Raw genomic sequence first — 20,697 nt, forward strand, 5'->3', positions numbered from 1 at the left:
GCGCAGTCCCTGCTCGCCCCGCAAGAGACCAACAAGGATGCAGCTGCCTGGCGGATGGGTCACCGGTTGCCGTCGAAAAACCTGGGATGAAATCCTGGCTCCATTGAAATTAACAGCAAAATTTCCATTGACTTCAGTGGTGCAAGCATTTCATTTGGTCCCTGTGGCTGAGCTGGGCAGCGCTGTTAGCCCGCCCGTGCCCTATGCCTGGGGCGGAGCGGCATTCCTTGCAGGCTGGGCTCGGAGGTAGCTGACCACTTGCTGATGCCCGCTCTCTGCAGCTAGGTCAATGGGGAGGCGGCCCGATTTGTCCCGCAGATCCAAGCGAGCCCCGCCTCGGTGCAGCGCCACAAGGGTGTCCAGGAAACCGTATCGCGCCGCATCGTGCACTGGGAGGGAGCCGGTGCGCGGGTCCGGGCGGTTGGGATCCGCTCCTCTCTGCAGCAGCAGCTCCGCCACCTGGGTGTTTCCCATCATCATGACCTGGGGGGAGAAGCCGTCAGTGAGCCTTGATCGATTTTAGGGTTCAGTCTTGCTCTTTCCAAGAATCTCGTTTGGTCTAATGGGGATTTTATCTGAGCTAAGGTCAGTCTGAGCCGCATTACGCTCTCTAGGAGTTGCTCTGGATTTACACCGGCGTAATGGAAATCAGAATCTGGTCGCTTGACTTTAGAATTACACCTATGTTCCAAGGAGGTAAATCTTCAGGGTGATATTCGGGCCCCCTCGATGTCCATGACAGAACTGCCAGTAGCTTCACCAGGGCAGGCTTTCTAGGGGTTTGTATATTTAGCTACTTGTAAACGGTGCCTAGTTCTTGAACTGCACAAATACATATTTCAAATCAGGATGTATGATAGTATTTTTCTGTAAACACTTCATATTAAACATTTTAAACGAATTAAAAAGCGTTTACCCAGTGCAACTCAAGAGCATATGTACCAAATACACATCCGTAAGACCTCTCGCTCGGTAGCGATGTTTTTTTGACTGCACCCATTTTTATATTTGATTAAAAAATAAAACTCGCCATCACATTTATCAAGTTAATTTATGCGGACATGACCTTCATTTACATGTGATTGAGAGAGATGAACAGTTCTTTGAAAAACTTCCTCTGTGAAGTGAACTAGGAGAATGTACGAGAAAACTAATTCATAATAAAATTAACTGCGTAGAAGAAAAGTCTTTCATTTGACAGATTTCCATTGCAAATTAATGCGCAAGGAAAGGGCGACACAACTGGAGGGGCGGTTTTGTCTTGTTTTGGATTTCCTTTTATGATTTAAAATAAACTCTTGACCTGGGTTTAATAGACCTTGATTAATATTGCAGCGTACTTAAATATGAAGTGTTTAAAATATGTTCATGTGTATTCCGCTTCACATGCACAATCAAACAAGATACAGAGTTACTTTAATATACATTTAATATAGTGAAACTTCAAATGTATTTTACTACTAATTTAATGTCTAAATTTCAATTTTTTTTAACCAATAATCTCTGTGGGCAAGATAAATAGAAAGTGGGTTACAGGATGTTCTTTTAAAAGAAGGGGGGAAAAAAGGAATAAAAACTCATCATAGAAATCTGTGTGCACCATTTCTATCAAATGTAATTGAGCACAGCTAGAACCTATGCAAGTTGGGCTGAGAGTCAGCCATTTTAAGGGCAGCAAAAAAGGGGAAGGGTTTTTAGTGTGTTTTTTTTTCTCTAAAGTTATCCACATATGGATGAGTTTCCACGTATGTGGATATAAATTAAAACACACAAAAAGCAATAACAACTCATCCACCTATGTGGATAACTTTATGGGTTTTTTTTTAAGTTAGCTACATATGTGGAAATGAACTTCAGCCACACAACCCTTCCTTTTCTCCCCTGCCATGTTTACTCCTTGGAAGTATAATTCTTTCCCTCTATAAACAGTCAAACAAAATGGCAGTCATTCAGAGTCCAGTTATGCTTGATTTAAATCTAATGTGATCTGGCATTTTATATGATCCAGGTATTGTTTGAAATAGTAATTGAAACAAACTACCATTTCCTAAATATAACTTTAAATGATGTTTAATGTTCAGAAATGAATGAAGTTGATGCTAAAACATCTAAAATAGTGCTATTTTTAATGTAAAACTGCAGGAGTGTTTTGATAAAAGGTTTTTCTACCTCTGGAACTTGTTAAGGGGTGAAGAATGGAAAAGGGGGGCGTATAATTGTGGGCTATGAACGATAAAGCAAAGTGGACCGTGTTATAGAAATCTTAGAAATAGTAATTTATCAGTATTCCTACATACTGAGCTATCCCTTTGCGTGATGGTTCATGTCCCCCATAATTACACGCGCCCCGTTTCGATTCGTGTTGTGGAAAATATATACTTTTTAACCCCTAAGAGCTACATAATACCGATGAATAATAATTTTCAACGAGCAGCAATGAATTTTTAAACATTTAGCAATCCAGAAGCAGAATTCGTTTTTCTCTTAAGTGACTCCCATGCGCTTCCCTTAATGGCCGACTCAATAGGTGCACAGAAACTGGAGATTTTTACAATCCCTATTTTTACTTATTTGAAGCAGGCTCTCTTCCCCTCCCCGTGAGATCTCCCTTCGAGCCAGCAGCGCTGGAAAGCTGATTTTAAATGCAAAGTCCCTATGGCTCGCGCTCCTCGGTGCCCGTGTTCCCTTCCCGCTGGGCTCCGTGGCCCTGTACCTGAAGGGGGGTCCTGCCGAAGGAATTAACAGTGTTGGGGTTCATCCCGGCTTCCAGCAGCAGCCGCACCCCCTGCACGTCCCCCTGAGCCGCGGCGTTAGCCAGAAGGTCCCTCCCGCCGCCTGCAGCTACAGCCCCCGCCTGCATGCCTCCGGGCGCCAGATAGCCGGCTAGCCCCGAGCTCCCCCACTCCACCGCATTAAATAGCGGCACTGCGGGCCCAACCCAGACTGATATATTTGCACCTCCTTCCTTTTCCTGACAGTCCCGCCCCTCCCCATCCTTCATGGGCACGTGCGTGCAGGGCGCCTCCCCCCGCCAGCCAGGGGTGACACTGCAGCCCCCAGCCCCGGGAACGATCCCAGAAATAACCTGGCTGTCGTCTCCCTGCTCTCCTGCTGCACGCGCGCTCCCCACGCAGCGAGACCGCCGGAAAGCCCTGCCAGTCTGCAGGGAGGCGGCTGCAGCCGCAGCGGCCGGGATTGGAAAACCACCCCTGCCCATCACAGGCGCCCTGCCGAGAGATGTCCCCTCCCCCGCTGGAGCTTTCCTCCCCCCTTATGCTTCGCGCCTTGCACACCCGCTCTCCTCTCCTCCTAGCCGCGGTGTGTCCCCCGGCCTCGCTCAGTCACCGCCCCCCCACACACACATACGTACCTTTCCCCCCCCCACACACATACACACGCGCCACCGCCTCCACACTGAGCCTCCAGTGCTCACCCTTCTTCCTGCTCAGGGTGATCTACAACGAGGGGCGCCCTGGGGCTCGGCTGACCGCCAGCTAAGCGCCGTCCCCTCTACCTTGACCGTTACTTTTCCGCTTGACCGCGAATCCGGACCCAAGGCGGTCCCAGCCGGTCAAAATCTCTCTCCTGATCTCGCCAGAGCGACCCACGCGAGCTCCCAGGAGAAAACTTCTTGCGATCAGGGAGGTGGACCAAAAAGAAGTGGGTGGGGTGGTAGGTGAGGGGCAGCGCCCTGCTCCCCGGAGACTCCCTCCTCCCCCACCGCTCTGATGGGTAAGCCAGGTTGTATGGAGGGCTAGGAGGGCGCAAGCTAAAATAACTTGGCTGCTGTCCTCCATCCATCCCACTCAGTCAATCACCCAGTCTCCCTCGCTCATGCGGTTACATTACCCCTCATCCGCATCTCCCACTTCCCAGGCACATGTCCATCTCCTTCAATCCCCCGCGCCCCCTTTGCCTGCAACCCGTTCTTGATCCCTTTCACCCGCTGTCTGCGGCTAAAACTACCCCCTGGGCCACACCCTGGGTCTTTAACCATTTCACCCTCGGGAGGCTCCCATGTGCACACTCGGTCTCACCGGTTAAAGTAGATCAACGAGGAGACGTCCCCAAATTTCGCTGGCAGCCGTGGTTCCATGATACTGTCATGTGACTGTTTGTTTTGTCTGCTAACCAGTGATGGTGTATGCATGGCACTATGTGAGTGGGTATTTCTAGTAAAGGTGCTCGTGTTCCCAGGAAAATCCTGGCTTCTTCACCAGCCGCGACCGGTACCCTAGATAGCGCAAAATAGACACAGCACCTGTGCGGGAAAGTGCTGTCAAAGCACTTCTTACAGTGCCATATTTTTCGGATCATGTCCAATGTTTGGAGAAATACTCACAAAGTGGAGGCAGGAAATGTGAACAACGCTGATTTTATTAACTTTACAGCAGAAGTTTCCATGAACAGAGACATCCGTAGAAGAAGTCTACGCGGTTTTATTTTAGATAACCCAGCATGATTGCGCAATCCGAGCCCCGTAACGGTCAAATATAGAAGCAGATAATAAACTGCTTGATTTACCTCACTATATATTTCCATTTCACCCCAGTGAAATTAACACAGCAGCGTATCTGTGCACTTCACTTAGCGGACAAAGAACAAGGGCAGCAAGTAATCCCCATGAATAACATCCCAGCAAGTAATCGCCATGAAAGCAAAGATGAATAGCAGCTTCTGAAGCTAGTAAGATTTTTCCTGTTTTCACTAGAGGTGAAATCCACCTCCACTGTACGTGCCAAATTCTGCCCTGTAGAGCTCTGTAAACTCATTACATTCAGTTACAACTCTATAACACAGTCAAGATTCCCATTAACATCAGTGACGTTCCAGCCCAGAAAATCTAACGGTCCAGACTGCGGTTCAGATGAGCATACAACGCAACAGAAAGCAGGTTAATAGCATCACTTCCTGGACTGTAGTTTTATTCATATTGTTCTGTTTGGTAGAAAGGTCATGCTGTAAAACCAGTACGTAGTCAATCTGAGATCACGTGAATTAGATGATCAGACAAACGTGGTGTGTGGGCAGTGGGGGGGACTGGGGAGGAGGAAGAAATGCCCCCGGAAATGAAGGCAGATTTCACTGCAGAGCACAAGGCGTGTTGGAATGTTGATACTCTATCCTGGGATCCATTTGAACAAACGTCATGGAGGTGGAAAGCATTGCTGCTCATCACTAATACCGAGAGCCATCCAGAGACATAATATCAAAATGCTTTTATTTTGTAGCCGCAGACCACAGCCCTGGCTACAGAGCTGTATGGGCACCACCCCCACATACTTACTCCGTTGCTTCTTACACCAGGGATCCCATTTTGCTCAGTGTCCACACGGAGCACGAGAAGGCGGACGGAAGAACCACTGAATGAGGAAAGAGATTCTGACCTTCTTGCCAGCATTTTATAATGTAAGGTTGTCCTCGAGGGGAACCCCATTGGCTCCGCCCGTGGACAGGTTAGGGTCTTGTGCTCTCTTCCACTTCTGCACGAGCAAGTAGTCATCCTAGAGTTGGGCCTAGCATAGAAGAGAGAGAAATATCCTCCCTCAACGCCGCAGAAGCCTCTCCCTGGTGGGCTGCAGGGAGAGTCCGCATGTTGGGTTCATCTGTGTGTCCTCCCTTCACATACCCATAGAGGAAACCAGCAGAAGGTTAGACGCTAGAGTGCGTGTTAGCCTCCCCGTGGGGTAGAGTGTCCCTTTAGGAGGTTTGTAGGGGTAATGGCAGAGCACTAGGCAGGCTGCTTTACAACAGAGGTGGGGGCAGAGGGCCCCGTGTGAACAGGTCTGGGCTCAAGGAAATCCCCTGAGATGGTGGATTCTGCACCGTCCACGAGAGACGACCCATGCCCCCACTCGGAAAAGAAGGAATTCTTAAGAAAGGGCTGTTTTCTATTTGCTGAGGGCCGATCTTGCGACGTTAGCGTGTCTGGACTGATCACTGCGCCTACATGGAGCTACAGACGCTAGTCCGTGAAATCCTGGACCCCCCACGCACCTAGACAATGGGAGTTTTGCCACGGACTTCAACTGAGGCCAGGATTTCATTCATTGACTCCAGCGGGGCTCCCCATGAGCGCAGGGGTCGGCCTGTGCACAAGGCATTGTAGGATCGGGGCCTGGGATTTGTACGTGAGTGGGAAATAGTTCCAGTGTCAGGGACGACGAAGCTCTTAGTCACTATCGTGTTTTTGCTGATACTGACTACTACGGCTGCCCCTCTGAAACCTCATGGTTTCCTGTGTCCCTTTACACATTCTGAAATGCCTCCCTTCTGGTAAGCCACCCGCTCCTTGTACCCGCACCTTGTAAGCCTACAGCTGAAGCCGCCTTGTAAGACACGGAAGCATTCCCTTTTGATTTGACAGTCTTGCGGGCCACACTGTAGCTTTTTAAACATTACAGAACAAATTCTATTGTTTACCCCTCCCCCGCCGCGCAACCCCAGCAAACCTCCTTTCTGAGGGTTTTAATTCCATCCATGGCCAATTCCAGTGTCACATTTAAGATCACTTGACGGGAGAGATGGGAGTTGGTGGCTCAGTCAAAGAAAAGAAATGCATCCTTATTAACTATTAGTTATTCTCATGCCGCCTCCCTTCACCTCCAGGCTGTAACCAAGTCTTGTGATTTCTTCCACAGGAGATTGTGTGTGTGTGTGTGTGTGTGTGTGTGTGTGTATAAAATCTCCTGTGGAAAAAGAAATCACAAATTTATATAAAATTTCTTGTTTGTCCCCAAATCTGAAATACTTGTCCACATCTTAATAATTTAGGACCGGAGCTAAAGTTCACTGAAGTCAATAGAAGTTTTTCCACTGCCTTCAGTGGACTTTGGATCAAGCCCACACCACATCACGAGAACTAGTTCCTCTTTAGCCTCCCCGGTAACCTCAGCGTACCCCCCTTCAGTCTATCCTATACACAACTTGCTGCTTTGTGACACTTGCTGTGAATTGTTCTGAAGGAGGGTGTATTTTGTGAGTTCACAAGAAATGTATCACTGCAAATGGCATGTGGTAAGAGAATTTTGTGCTGTAAGAAGTTTGTGTTCCATCTAGTGCAGTGGTTCTCAAACTGGGGTTTGTGAAATGTTACAGGGGGTTCTTGGGGAAAAAAATCCCTAATGGTGGACAGAGTTGTCCCTGGGCAGCACAGCAGCCAGGAGCCCCTGGACTTGGACTTCCAAGAGCTAAGCAGATCAAAGCAAGCATATCTATCACACTGACGAGATTTAAACTTCAAGACGCCTTATAAAAAATGGAACAGGAGGTGGATATTTTTTTGCTGTTTTTAAAATTAAATAGGCAGCTAGTGTTGTTTTTAAAATTATTATGAAGAACAAGTTTAAGCTTTGTTGTAACGTGTGTTGTTTGCCTGGACTGCTCAAGACCTGAACGCTTGTGGAGGAGGAACTCTTGGAGTTGGCTTCTTAAATGTCTTCATGCTGTTTCACATCTGATACTCCTTGATGAAACATAGGAGCCTTGTCTTATAACAGGTTTATTCAAAGTGATACAAGCTACGAAAATGAGCTCTTGGAAGAGTGTTACCCTTTTCATAATGTAATAACAATACTGTAATGATTAATAATAAATAGTGTGTAATAAGCATGTCATAAAAACAGATTTTATATTTCCAAGATCACTGCTTTGATAATTTGTACTCAGGGAAAGGAGAAAATCCCTGGGAATATTCCTTTTTAGGAGGGGGTTTGTGAGACTTGACATTTTAGTGAAAGGGGTTCACAGGTTGTTAAAGTTTGGGAACCACTGATCTAGTGGCTGTTCATCAAAGAGAGAAGAATTAGTGACTCAAGCCACCAGGGACGTGCTGAGGACAGTATTGATGATGATAAAAAGTAGCTCTTATATTGGTTGTAGTAGAGAGAAAAAACAGCAGGGTGTATAGGCCAAATGTTTGGAAATCAAGAGGTAGTTCAGGTTATTGACAAGGAAGGGGACCAGAGGACGTAGCAATGCTGCTATCTGTTTTTGAGAGGCCTATGTGCTTTCACTGTACCTGGAAACGATCAAATATCTTTTTGTTTTCTTTTCCCCCTGGGAGAAATCCACTCCTGTGGAGAAGGCCACCAGGAGGCCTAGGCACAACAGAAACTTTGCTTAGGCCTTGTTTCTTGTGGTTCATAGGCTATGTGCAGTTCCTCTACTTTTCACCTTCTGATAGGAGAACTACTGCACAGTAGGACTTGAACCTCATGTTGTTCTCCCACAGAAACAGTGCTTCAAAGTTACAAGATTGCACTTCCTCCCCCCCCCCCACCAAGGTCTAAATTAATAATACTAAATGCCCAAACCACACAGCTCTGAAGCACTTTAAAAATATTTTGCCATAACAAGGATATTTAGGAACAAGTTACAAGACGGTGAATGGTAGCAGAGATTAAGATTTTAACATTTTAAACTACCCACCTACCATGTTGTTATGCTCATAAACGTGACTGTAAAAACAAAACTACCTTAATCAAAGCATCTGCTTCCTGAGTCAGATACTGAGTCAAATAACTGCTTGGTTTACTTGGGGGGAAAATAAGGCTTGGAGCCTGCAAAAATGCTAGTAGCCACATTGAATGAATGAATGAATGAATGGTACTATACTCGAGCATAAAATTATTCAGGTGAAAAAGTAATTTGCAGGGTTGTGGCCTTAGTTTGTACTCCTGCTAACTCTGCAGGGACAATGGACAGAAATCTGATCACATTCCTACCTTGAATTTTCGCTAGTAACTCTCGTGGCGCTACTGTGAATTTTTTACCGGTGTGAAAAACTCCGCTAAAGGCAACGAAGTTACCTTGGATTTTCTCTAGTGGGAATGAAATCAGTCAAGCCCTAATTCCAGTGGATGTGCACAGTCTGATGCTCATCTCTGATTTTACAGCTTCCTGAGTATAGTGGGCAACTATACAATTGATTAGTATAAAGGAAAAAATGAGACTCATCTAAAAATGAAACTATAGCTGGTCGGAATCAGTGCCCAGATCCTACGGTGATAAACTCTGTTTAGATACAGACATTAGATTAAGGAAGTACAATTCTGAAGTTTAGTTCCTTAATCTTTTCTGTTTATAGTAGAAAATGGTGCGATGGCTACAGAAATACTAAGAAAAAGCAGCTGAGCAAATAAAAAGAAACAAAACAAACGTCTGCTTGCTGCGGTAGCAAATCCAGGACGCCCTAGAAACTTGAGAGCTACCCGGTTACCCGAATTAGCAGTACACAAATTTACAAGGGGGTGGCTTTAGAAGATGCTCTTGTGTATATAGAGCAGGTGCTATTTCATATCAGACAAAGGGAATTGGCGTAGGAGTTGTGATAGCAGCCCTGATATGTACGCACACGGCAAAGAGAGGATCCCAGTCACTGTCAGGCAAAAAGTGTATCTTGAAAATGGATGTCCACAAACGTGTCATGTTTCCTTATCTGAGCGCAGCTTCTCACTCAGGGAGGGAAGAGCTCCAAGTCTGGCGCGTTCACAATGCAAGGCAAGTTCCATTGGATCCTTCTGGCATCTTTGTGACCGGTCCGAATTTTTCATCCGTACTGGGGTGGGAATGGGCTGCACAAATGGTGGTTTATTTTAAAGTTCTGGAAAATGCATCGACCTATCACGCTAACATAAAGTAAATAATCGCAAAAGCCTTTATAAACCAAGAAATTGATACGGCACTCGGGTGCCCTGCATAGATTTGGCCCAATCAGAAGAGAAAAGCGTTATTTTATGGGAACTAACACAAGCCACAAAACTGCAGATCAGCATCAAACAAGATAGCAGAAGAAAGGCTTCGAGAACCCTGCTAATATTTTTTTTTCTACATCGTCAGTTTTCAACCTTTTCTACCCATGGCCTCAAACTATCCCCTTTTCCCTTCTGCACCCCTTTAAATCCGTCCACGCTTCCCTCAGAAATCCAGATCCTAGCATACCTTGTGCTGTTTCAGTCAAGCAGCTCGCATACAACCAGCAAGTACCACAAAATAATATCTGAGATGACCACAATATTGTCGAACAAGTGCTGACCACAGAATTATATTCGATTAACCTACTTACTGCAGCTGTTTACTGCTGGAAAAATATTTTGTTGAAGCGGAAGGGATAAAAAGAGAATTATCCTTTTGTATGAAAGCTTACTTTCTGCAGAAAATTTCCCATTAAACAATTTAGCAACCCCAATTAATTGGTCTGAGGGTTTTATTTTTCTGCCTCTCTAAAGTGCACTGAAAAAAATAATTTTGAATAATGATGAAAACAGACCTAATTGGAAGCTGCAATTATACAAAATTAAACTATTTTGGTTATACCCCAAACAGAAAACAACCTATTTTAATATTTAAAGTGTCTTCACTTACCAGCAAAGTGATTGATATTATATTTTGCTGTGATAGGTGAACATGCAAATAAGGAAAAAATGTGGGCCCCCCACTAACAATGGAGAATTGAAATATTTTCTCTCTGCTGTTTTCTAATATAGCAATATATTAGGTCAGTGTTCAATTGGATGGATAGGTCATGGTTTTCTGATAACGTGGTACGTAAGGGCTTCCTCAGTCTCTGAATAAGTAACTGAAAGGATGGATTTAGCCTGTATGGAAATAGCTTGACTCATTTTAATAAATCTAAAAAGAACCACGATAGAGGAGAACTTTGGTAGAGCTATAATGAGAATACAGTATAAGCAGGTGAATGGCAATTGTTGGATGAGGGATGCTATGTAACTATCTCAGAGCGCTTTACAAACATATAATTAATTAAGCCTCGCCACATTCGGTAAACCTCGAATGTAAATGTAGAAGCAGAGAAACTGAGGCAAAGGGAGATTGTGCCTTGTCCAGGGTCGCATAAAAGGTAGGTGACATAACCAGGAAAAAACTCCTGGTCTCCTGATCCTATGATTTAACCAATGCCAGAAAATGCTCTCTGTGTTTTACTAATAGTTTCATTTACTGTACTGTATGTATTTTCTAGGTTTACTGTAACAATACAGTAGTGTTATTTGAAAGATGTGTTCTGGCCCATTACGATATTCAAGAATCTCAGGCTGGCTGCGGATTAATCAGAATGCAGGGTTTCCTAATAGCATTTTAGAATATTATTTACTGCTTTTAAATCAACAAACTACTTATGTGCCAAATTAAAACAAATGTCCCAAGTCTTAGCACAAATCCTACACGAGTGCATACAAAATAAGTAACTTTCTGCCTAATTTTCATTTACATTAATATACGCAGGATTTGCTGTAAAATATAATCAGCCATTTTGTAAACTTCGGAGTCTATCTGGTTCGGTAACTGCTCTTCGGAGCAGTTCCATGGCACTGCTCCAGGGAGTTAGAGCTGAAGGGCTGGGCCCTGTTATTTCTTTTCAGTCGGTTCATCGCTTTTTATTTCCTCCCGGATCTTTCACTTTCTCATAAAACAACTAAATTAGATACTCATAAATATTGTCACTTTTTAGATTCATTCTAATCCAGATGGGGAAAGGGCAAAGATCAGTGCAGCTGCTATACTTTCAAATGAATGTGTCCAGTTCTGCCTTCAGACACACGCACACCCACACACACACACAACTCCCAGTACTCTCAGCAAGGGCTATGAATGCATCTGCCTACAATCTGGGCCCTTAATTGTTTCTCTTTTTTTTTCGAGATTCACTTTACTCTTTTCCCAGGCTTATTATTCTTTATTTTAATATCATTATATTGTATAGAACAGCCCTGATAGGGCCAGAGGGGGAATTCCAAGTTTTATAGCCTCAGTCACAACATAACTTGGCCTTCCAACAGAAAAACAATCATGTTTTGAATACCTTAATGAACTTTTTAGTACTAATTTGCTTTTTAATTTTTGTTTTAAATTCAATTATATAAAAATAGTTCTTTGGGGGGTCAGAGATATAGGGCAAAACATGCTGGCCAGAGCAAGGTTTCTGACCCTGACTTCAGTGACTTAAAGGCAGTAACTATTTTCAGAATCAGTCCCATATTTTGGTATTTATGCTTTTCAGGTTAATCACAGACCTGATGTTGATGAGGATATATTTTTTTAGCACTTATTATCGCTGCGGTTGAAGCAAGGAGGCCCATCATCTAGTTTAAATAAGGATATTTAAAGATAATGATGTACACTCCATAATTGCTCTTGATCAAAACCTTCCCTGTACAGTGGCCTAACCAGTGCTTCGTATTCCATCAGCAGTATAGAATTATTTACTGCTCCAAACACTGTGATATATATATTTTAAATCTCCGAACCGGGGGCTCTCTTGTTTGGATTTTTTAAAAAGTGTGGTTTTTATGCCTGGTAATACCGGTCTTGGCATTTCCTATTAGACTACAGAAATCGTGTTCTTTCTCAGTTTAACATCGCTGCACATTTTATAATCCACAGATAATCCACAGAATACTTTTGTTTATTGTGTATTCAATAAATCATAATAAACAAGGCCTAAACTCCACTGTACAGGGCCAATCAGACCCTGCAAGGGCCAGTTTTGAAGTCCCAATTCAAGCAAAACTACCACTGAAGTGCTTGAATTTTGCCCGAGTGAGCCCCTCAGGATCCCTTAGCTATGACTTCTAATAATTAACTCTATGAACTGATAAGCAAAGTTACCTTAGTTTTGGATGTTTATATAATAACAATAACAATATATAAAACCAGGTCAATAGATTTCACTGTTAAAAATATCACATTGAAAAGGCAAACATGCTGACTTTCCTATCTGGCTATTCACAAAATAGTGGTGTGTGTGTCATCGGCCATTTTCTCCCTCCAAAATAATATTTTTGGTGCCTACTCAAGAGAACGTTTGTCTCCAATTGTAATCCTTGATGGTGATTATAGATGCACCTTCGTTACTCTAGAAAAATCTCCTGCTCTATCTACTTGGAACAAACAGAGTGCCATAATGATGAAGCAATAGTTTGTGGACCTTTATTGATTGTAATTTATTATAATGTTTACAAAATCTGCTGCTGTACACTATAGAAAATTATAGGGGGGGCCAAAATAGTGCACCCTTAAATATGGGACCACCTCGGGCCATCAGTCTGTAAGCAGAAGTTCCTGAAATCAATCGGAAGAATAAGAAATGACCCCAGCGAGAGTATCAGCATGACTGGCTGTCTCTACACACAGTACCCAGCAGGTTACTATAGTGAAGCCAGTCCGGTTTTGCCTGGCTCCACTGAAGTGGATGACAATTTTGCTATTGACCTCACTGGGGCCGGAATTTCACCTTCAGGCTCAAGCGTGGCACCTTCCATCCCCACCCCTCTCTGAGGTTGGTTCCTACCTGCTCTCAGCGGGGTGGCCAGGCTCAGCCCGCCTGCTGCAGCGCTTCCTCAAAATCACCACGAGGGAAAGGCGAAGGGGCCTGGATCTTGGATAAGCCTCGAGGAAGCCTTGGATGATCTTGAGCAAAACAGCCCTGACGCGTGGGAGGTTTCTCGGGCGCTTAAACCGGACGGTGCATTTTATTCTAATGCCCATGCCGGCTGGGGCGCTCCTGCCAGCGCGCAGCGGTTTGGGGCGAGCACCCTGCGGGGCTCAGGTTAGTAACTGTCCACGCAGGGCACAAGGAGCGGGAAATCCACCCCCGCCTCCCCCCCGCCCCCGGAGTGCTTTAGCTAGAGATACCCCTATAGGCAGGTCCAGGCCATTGCACCAGCAGCCGTGCGCTCCATTCATTTGCAGACAGTTCTGCTCTTCTTCCTCTCCCCCTACCCGGTGCTGGATCCCAGCAGGGGGGCAGTTCCGCTGGGGGCAGCGAGGGTGTCCGCCCCCTCGCTGGCGGGCGGCGGGGAGCCTTGTGCATCGCTCCAGCGAGCATCGCCGGCTCCTCCACCAAGTGCACCAACGCCGCAGGAAAGCCAGCCAATCACAGCCCCTTTTTTAAATAAAGCCTCTTACGACATTATTCGTTCTCCTCTCTAGTTTGATTTTTTTTTTAATCGGACCCTTTGGGGGAGGAAGCACCTCCCCCCCAGCCTCTGGCCGAGCGGGGAGCGTCCCCTCGGGCCGGCGGGGAGGTTCCGCAAGCCCGCAGAACCGGCTCCCTGGAGAAGGTAGGAAGCGGCGCAGAGGAAAAAGCCATCGCGGAAAAAAGCCCGAATAGCGGCCCGTGTCGCTTGCAAACGACAACTATTGTCCGCGGCTGTCACATGGCCCCTTGAATGAGACGCGGATCCGCTGCTGTCTGTGCCGCAGATCGGGCCCTGCTTTACTCCCTCCTTGCAGCCAGGGGTAACTCACCGCGCGGCATATCCCCCCTTCTCCCGATAGGTGACTTTTTGAGAAGTGGTGGTTAAAAAAGCAAACGCCGTTTCGGTGGGTCGGGGAGTTTAAGGATGATCTCTCAGCCCCGGCAGTGTTGGTGCGGATGCCCGGACTTGTTTTATTTTCGGTTTGATCCCAATGTGTCATGTGGGAGAAAAGCAAGATGTTTGTGAAGTGTCAAACGAACAAACAAACACAAGCCTAGCAAGTGAGGGGCAGCGCGGGGGGATATTATTCAAAAGAAATTGCATGCTCCAATTCTCAAGGAAGTTAGGTTTGAGTCAATGTATTAATCCCCGTGTTGGGTAAGCAAATTAAGAAGATGCCGTAGAAAACAATGTTTGATCTGGGCTTGTTTACATCTCCTTCCCAGTGGGTATTAAGAGCATGTCGAAGGGAGTTCCTGGACTTTTTGTTTGTTAGCTCAGAAACGGCTCATCATGCCCTAGTTTACTACGTTCTGATCTGGGGGCAGCACCCACGAAATGAATCCTGGCGAGATCGGTGATGTTTGGGGAAGATACTTTCTTCCCGTCCTTCCCATGCCGCTGAGCAGATAGAAACGAGAACTCCTTCTCCTCTCAGCGCCATTTCAGCAGAGAGACAAAATGGGCACAAGAGCCTGGCTCAGGTGCGCGAATTGGGCACTACGTAGCAGCCGCAGCCTTGGGGGTCTGGCTTAGGCCGGCCGTTGTAGGGCGATGGAGCTCTGCCAGGATAGCCCCCTTAGTGTAGACAGTTCAGTTTTCAGAAGGCCCTGAGTGTTGTGCAGCCTCTGCACATTCCAGACACCAAGAGAAATGTAGTGAGCGTTTGGGGTGGGCAGAGAATGCAGGGAACACTTCAAGGGCAGGAAGTCTCGAAAGATGATTTTTGAACATTTCTGAATTGTTTTTATTAGGGAGGAGGAGGACTCCAGGGCACTTGGGTGAGTTTGTTTGTTTTTGTTTTGAGTACTGTAAATGTGGGATGGAGGAGCTGGGATGGCTCATGTGTACAGAGAGTGAATATTACATATTTTCAAAGACCGCCTCTTCTGGGCTGTCAAAAAAAAAAAAAAATTCAGTAGCCTGAAAACAAGCATTTAAAACTTCCTCCAACACCTCTGGGAAAAGAATGAGTGAAAACAGGAATTTAATAACAAAGGTGGCGCTTTTTTTTTTTGCTAACAAATTCTTACAGCAATAAAATGTAGAATAAGTAATTAAACAATATGGGCCAAATCCTGCTGCCTTGCCTTAGCAAAGCTGGTGGTCCCACTGATTTCACTAGGACTATTGATGTGAGTAAAGCAAGGAGAAATTGACCCACTGTGGTGCAGGTGGAAGCAAAACAACCCCCTTTTCAATCGTTATCAATAGTTAATGCGAATACCAGTTCAAAAATGCTGGTAGGAGTGTCCCTTATCCCGGGGAAGTATATAATGCCATTGTGTTAGATAAGTTATTACAAATCAATTACAATGGTGTTATTTAATACAAACTATACACATTTTGTTAATAGAGAAGCAGTAGTGTCCAAACCCTATAATTCTATTCGAGGCAAAGAGAATGTCTGGAAAGCCCAATGCTGCAAACAGTCAGCCAATGATGCTGCCCTTGAGATAATATGGGCTCTACATTCAGAGGGTTCAAAAGTTTATGTTAAAGGGTCATGTATTGGCAACCTTCCTCACGATAAAATTCACCCCTGCGCTGAGAGCCAGCACAAGCCCTATGCAGTTACTTAAGTGCCATTCCAGCCCTCAAAATAGTGGAACTCAGTTGCTGCAATAGGCTTTGTGTTTCCCCTCTGCACAGTGGTGAACGTCACCGCTGAATAGGCCGCTTAGAACCGCTTGCATAAGTAAGAATGACTCACACGAGTTAGAGTAGCAGGATCAGCTCCCAGTTTCTGAGGTTCTTCCGGTATGTTTATGGTTGTGGGAGAACCAGTTGCAGGCTTGGGCAGCAGCTCTAATTTAGCTAAAGAGGAAAATCATCTGTCTGGTCCTTTTACTCACATGAATAAAGTGAGCAGAGTCTGGATCAAAGTCAGGGAAACTGCATGAATGCTGGGGGGGGAGGGGGCAGGAGAAATTGAGAAAGGTCAGGTTACAATACGTTAGTGGCCTCATAACAGCCCCATAGTTTTCCAAAAAGATTAATAGCAAAGCTTCCCCTTGCACCAGAGAGCACAATTAGGCCCCCAAAGGATAACTAGTGTGAAAATAATATTTATGGGCAACGCCTACCTGTGTAACAAATAGGGTTTAATCCATTGTCAAATAAATGTTGGGATACTGTAAATCTCCCTGTAAATCTGCCACTCTCGACTGACTCCAGTGGAACTATGCTGCCACACACCAGCGGAGAATGTGGCCCTATATGATACACCTGTGCTTATATTTTTGCCGGTCAATTTTTTTCTCCAGGGGCCCTGTGGGGCCAGAACCGCTCACCTTTGCTCTTCTCTTTCTCGCGGTCTGTGGGAGCGATTTTCCTACTGATGCTTATGCATAACCTTCGTTACCACTAATAAAAAAACACTCCTGTTAATCGAATGTCTCTGCTACTTCTATAAACACGCCGCGGTGCTGAACATGAACACGGCGAATTCGCAATGAAGTTACAATAGCCATGAAGATTTTTAGATACTGGGCACCTCGGGCAATTTTACTTTATAGAAATGTGTAGCCAAAGTGTAGTTCCTATTACCCCCCAATCTATAGAGTTGACACTGCAGGCTCTCAATGAACCCTTCCACTCTCTGAGCCATGGTTCAGACCTGGAGACGTGGTGTCTGCTTTTTAGCGTGAATATCCTGCTTTTCCCACAGTCCCCAGCACGCTTCTCAATGGTCCTGGGTGATTTGGGGAGTGCTCGGAGGGGGTGCGGTGCTCTATCGGAGTAGTCCAGGTATGGGTCGCCAGAGCTCAAGTACAAGTACATTCTCCCGTCACCTGCCTACTCTGAAAAGTGAGGAGAGCTTGAATTTTGGTCTATTGATGTTTAACTTTCATGTCAACTAAGGGAAGTTAAAATTGGTGGACACGATTATCACTGCACACATTTCTTGCTGCTGTTCCCATGGAAGTCAATGGCACAATTTCCAGAATGGAGTCCAGAGAGCAAATACCGGTTTTACAGAGGTTGCTTAGGAAGGTCGGGAGAGGGATCCTCTCTTCCCCCAGAGTTCAAATGAAAGTAAATAATGCCTTTTAAAAATCTCCATTAATCTTTCCCCAGAGGGAGGAGAATAATCTGTTTTAGGCCTTTGGTTGGTGAAGAGCCGGTTACTGTTTACAAGAGATTTCTTTTTTAAATGGCAGGGATGTGAACAGCAACAATCCAAATAAGGGACCAAATCCTGCCTTCTAATTTGCCCAGCTAATTCCACAGAGATCAGTGGGGTTACGCATGTGAGTAAACTGAACAAGATTTCCTCCAGATTTGTTAGAAACATAAATAAAATGAGGAGAGCAAATCTGTATGGAAAATAGTTTAACATTCATCCCTTGCAGAGGAGCTGCGTAAGGCCTTCACTTATACTTATTCGTCATGGGTTACCGTTAGACATAGGAGTCTTGCTAGCCCTCTTCACGGGGTGAATTTCATTCTGTAATGAGCAGTTGACACAGGATGTCTGATATGATCAAGGTCATTCAAAGTCAGAGAACAGAAAGAAATTACTTTTATCGTGAGTTTTTGCCTCTTAGTGTATTACCAGCTCTGTTCTATTTCCACCAAAATTTCAACTCTATAAAGATAAGAGTATCTCTCTCATAATAGTAAGAACATTTTGACCACGCAGATCCAAAATAAAAAATATAAAAAATTGGAGTGTGTATTGACTTACTGGATTCTGTTTTCTATTTTTTTAATTCTGGGTTACAGCTTTTTGTTTTCTTGCTGAGAAATTATGCCTTTGGATACATTATCAACGGCTTGACATTGCTTAGATGAATAGTCCTTTTTTAATGTATTCATTTCTCTCTCTTGTTGTTGGAAGCTCAACTTTTTCAGTGTAATTTCTCCCTAATATGTATTTGAGACTTCCTTCCATTTTGGGGCGAGACTTTCCTAAATTGATTGTGAATGTATATACACACATACACAGTTGGTCCTGAATATTTTCTTCTTGGATATGGGTGATGGTTGTTTTTTTAGGGAATTAAAAGAGAAATGAAGAGACAGGGAACATCAGGATATTGAAATGTATAGAACTATTTTGTATTTTCAGTGTCAGGCAGCATAGGATTTCTAAAAACCTGTATCATTCACAGTTTCCTTCTTGTGGCACTGCACTTTGTAAAGCAATCTGGAAAAAGGATGGGGTGAGATGGCAAAATTTGCAAAGCATACAAAAAGCATAGTTAAGTCCAAAGCTGATCGTGAAGAGTTACAAAGGGATCTCACAAAACTGGGCGACTGGGCAACAAAATGGCAGATGAAATTCAGTATTGATAAGTGCAAAGTAATGTATATTGGAAAACGTAATCCCAGTTATACATACAAAATGATGGGGTCTAAATTAGGTGTTACCACTCAGAGAGATCTTGGAGTTATTGTGGATAGTTCTCTGAAAACATCTGCTCAACTTGCAGCAGCTGTCAAAAAAAATCTAACAGAATGTTAGGAACCACTAGGAAAGGGATAGATAATAAAACAGTAAATATCCTATAATCCATGGTACACCTTGATTACTGCATGCAGTTGTGGCCATCACATCTTTTAAAAAAAAGAGATCTATTGGAAAAAGTACAGAGCAGGGCAACAAAAATTATTAGGGATATGGAACAGCTTCCATATGTGGAGAGATTAAAAAGACTGGGACTGTTCAGTTTAGAGAGATAACTAAGGGAGGATCTTATAGAAGTCTATAAAATCATGAATGGTTGGAGAAAATGAATAGGGAAATATTATTTACCCTTTCACATAATGGGTAACTATTGGTTCTTGCAATGAAATTAATTGGCAGCAGTGTTAAAACAAATATAAGGAAGTACTTCTACAGGCAAGGCACAGTCAAGTGTGGAACTCATTGCCTGGAGATGTTAAAGTCAAAAGTATAACTGGGTTAAAAAAAGACTTAGATAAATTCATGGAGATAGGTCCATCAATGGCTATTAGCCAACATGTTCAAGGATGCAATCCCAGTTTTTGGGTGTCCCTAAACCTCTGATTGCCCGAAGCTTGGACTGGAAGGGATGGATCACTTGATAGTTGCCCTGTTCTATTCATTCTCTCTGAAGCATCTGGCACCTGCCACTGTCAGAAGACAGGATACTGGGCTAGATGGACCATTGGTCTGACCCAGTGTGGCCATTCTTATGTTCTTAATCTTTGTGGGACACATTGCAAATATTTTATTACTATAGCGACTTTTAACATCTTACATGATTTCACCTGACGATATAGTCTACACCTTCAGTTGTAAAGTGAAAATTTGAGTCTAAAATGCAAATAGGAGTACCCCTAATTATCCAAAACCCTGTTAAATAAAATAAAACGATCATTTTAGCACTATGAGCCTCAGATAGCCTTTATTAAAATCAAAGTCAACCATTAACATCAATGGGAGTTGGATCTGGCCCTAGGACAGGGGTAGGCAACCTATGGCACGCGTGCCAAAGGCAGCACACAAGCTGATTTTCAGTGGCACTCACACTGCCCGGGGCCTGGCCACGGGTCTGGGGGACTCTGCATTTTAATTTAATTTTAAATTAAGCTTCTTAAACATTTTAAAAACCTTATTTACTTTACATACAACAATAGTTTAGTTATATATTATAGACTTATAGAAAGAGACCTTCTAAAAACGTTAACAAGTATTACTGGCACACAAACCTTAAATCAGAGTGAATAAATGAAGACTCGGCACACCACTTCTGAAAGGTTGCCGACCCCTGCCCTAGGAATATAAAATTATTAGACCCTCTCAGGTTTCTATGTTTGAAAAGCTTCTTTCCTATCCGCATCTTTTCGAAAATCCAGGCACTGGGAAGCATCTGTTCGTATTCCAGGTCTGGGAAGGAAAACTGCAACCCAAGAAATACACAAAGATTTGGCTTCTGTCAGACTAGTAATAGTTTATTAATTTAAGTGGTATATTTACCTTCATGGTTTCCTTTACAGTGGTAGTGTTTGAACGTTTATTTTTATTTTTTTTCAAGTATAAGCTAATATACATATTTGTGCAAAGTAAAAATCTAAAACAAAAACAAAGATCGTGTTTGCTTTTAGAGCATTTGAGAACATTTCCAAGTGGCATATTTACAATATATTATTCCTCTTTATTATACTTCATACATTTAAGAAAAAAAGCCGGACAATAAGTTATGTTCTAGGAGGAAATATTATAACATCAATTAATGTGGACTCTTCTGTAAATGTGGGGAGGGTACAGCATTGGATTAAAGATGAA

At 44.0% G+C, this 20,697-nt stretch overlaps 1 protein-coding gene across 1 annotated transcript; it reads right to left on the bottom strand.

Moving 5' to 3' along the window:
- Positions 1-201: 201 nt before the first annotated feature.
- On the bottom strand, positions 202-2,860 carry LOC113405368 (cyclin-dependent kinase 4 inhibitor B-like). The gene is made up of 2 exons (XM_026646541.1): positions 2,714-2,860; positions 202-483 (listed from the first exon to the last, which is right to left on the bottom strand). Exons 1-2 carry the CDS (start codon positions 2,858-2,860, stop codon positions 202-204), a joined length of 429 nt encoding a protein of 142 aa, XP_026502326.1.
- Positions 2,861-20,697: the final 17,837 nt, after the last annotated feature.

Source organism: Terrapene carolina, unplaced genomic scaffold (assembly GCF_002925995.2).
Source record: "Terrapene carolina triunguis isolate 2854851 unplaced genomic scaffold, T_m_triunguis-2.0 Scaffold35098, whole genome shotgun sequence".
NCBI lineage: Eukaryota > Metazoa > Chordata > Testudines > Emydidae > Terrapene > Terrapene triunguis.

Excerpts from the sequence above, each read along its gene's own strand:
- LOC113405368 (XM_026646541.1), bottom strand. The coding sequence starts at position 2,860 with ATGCAGGCGGGGGCTGTAGCTGCAGGCGGCGGGAGGGACCTTCTGGCT. Across the intron at positions 484-2,713 it reads TCGGCAGGACCCCCCTTCAG|GTCATGATGATGGGAAACAC; the intron begins GTACAGGGCCAC and ends TTCTCCCCCCAG.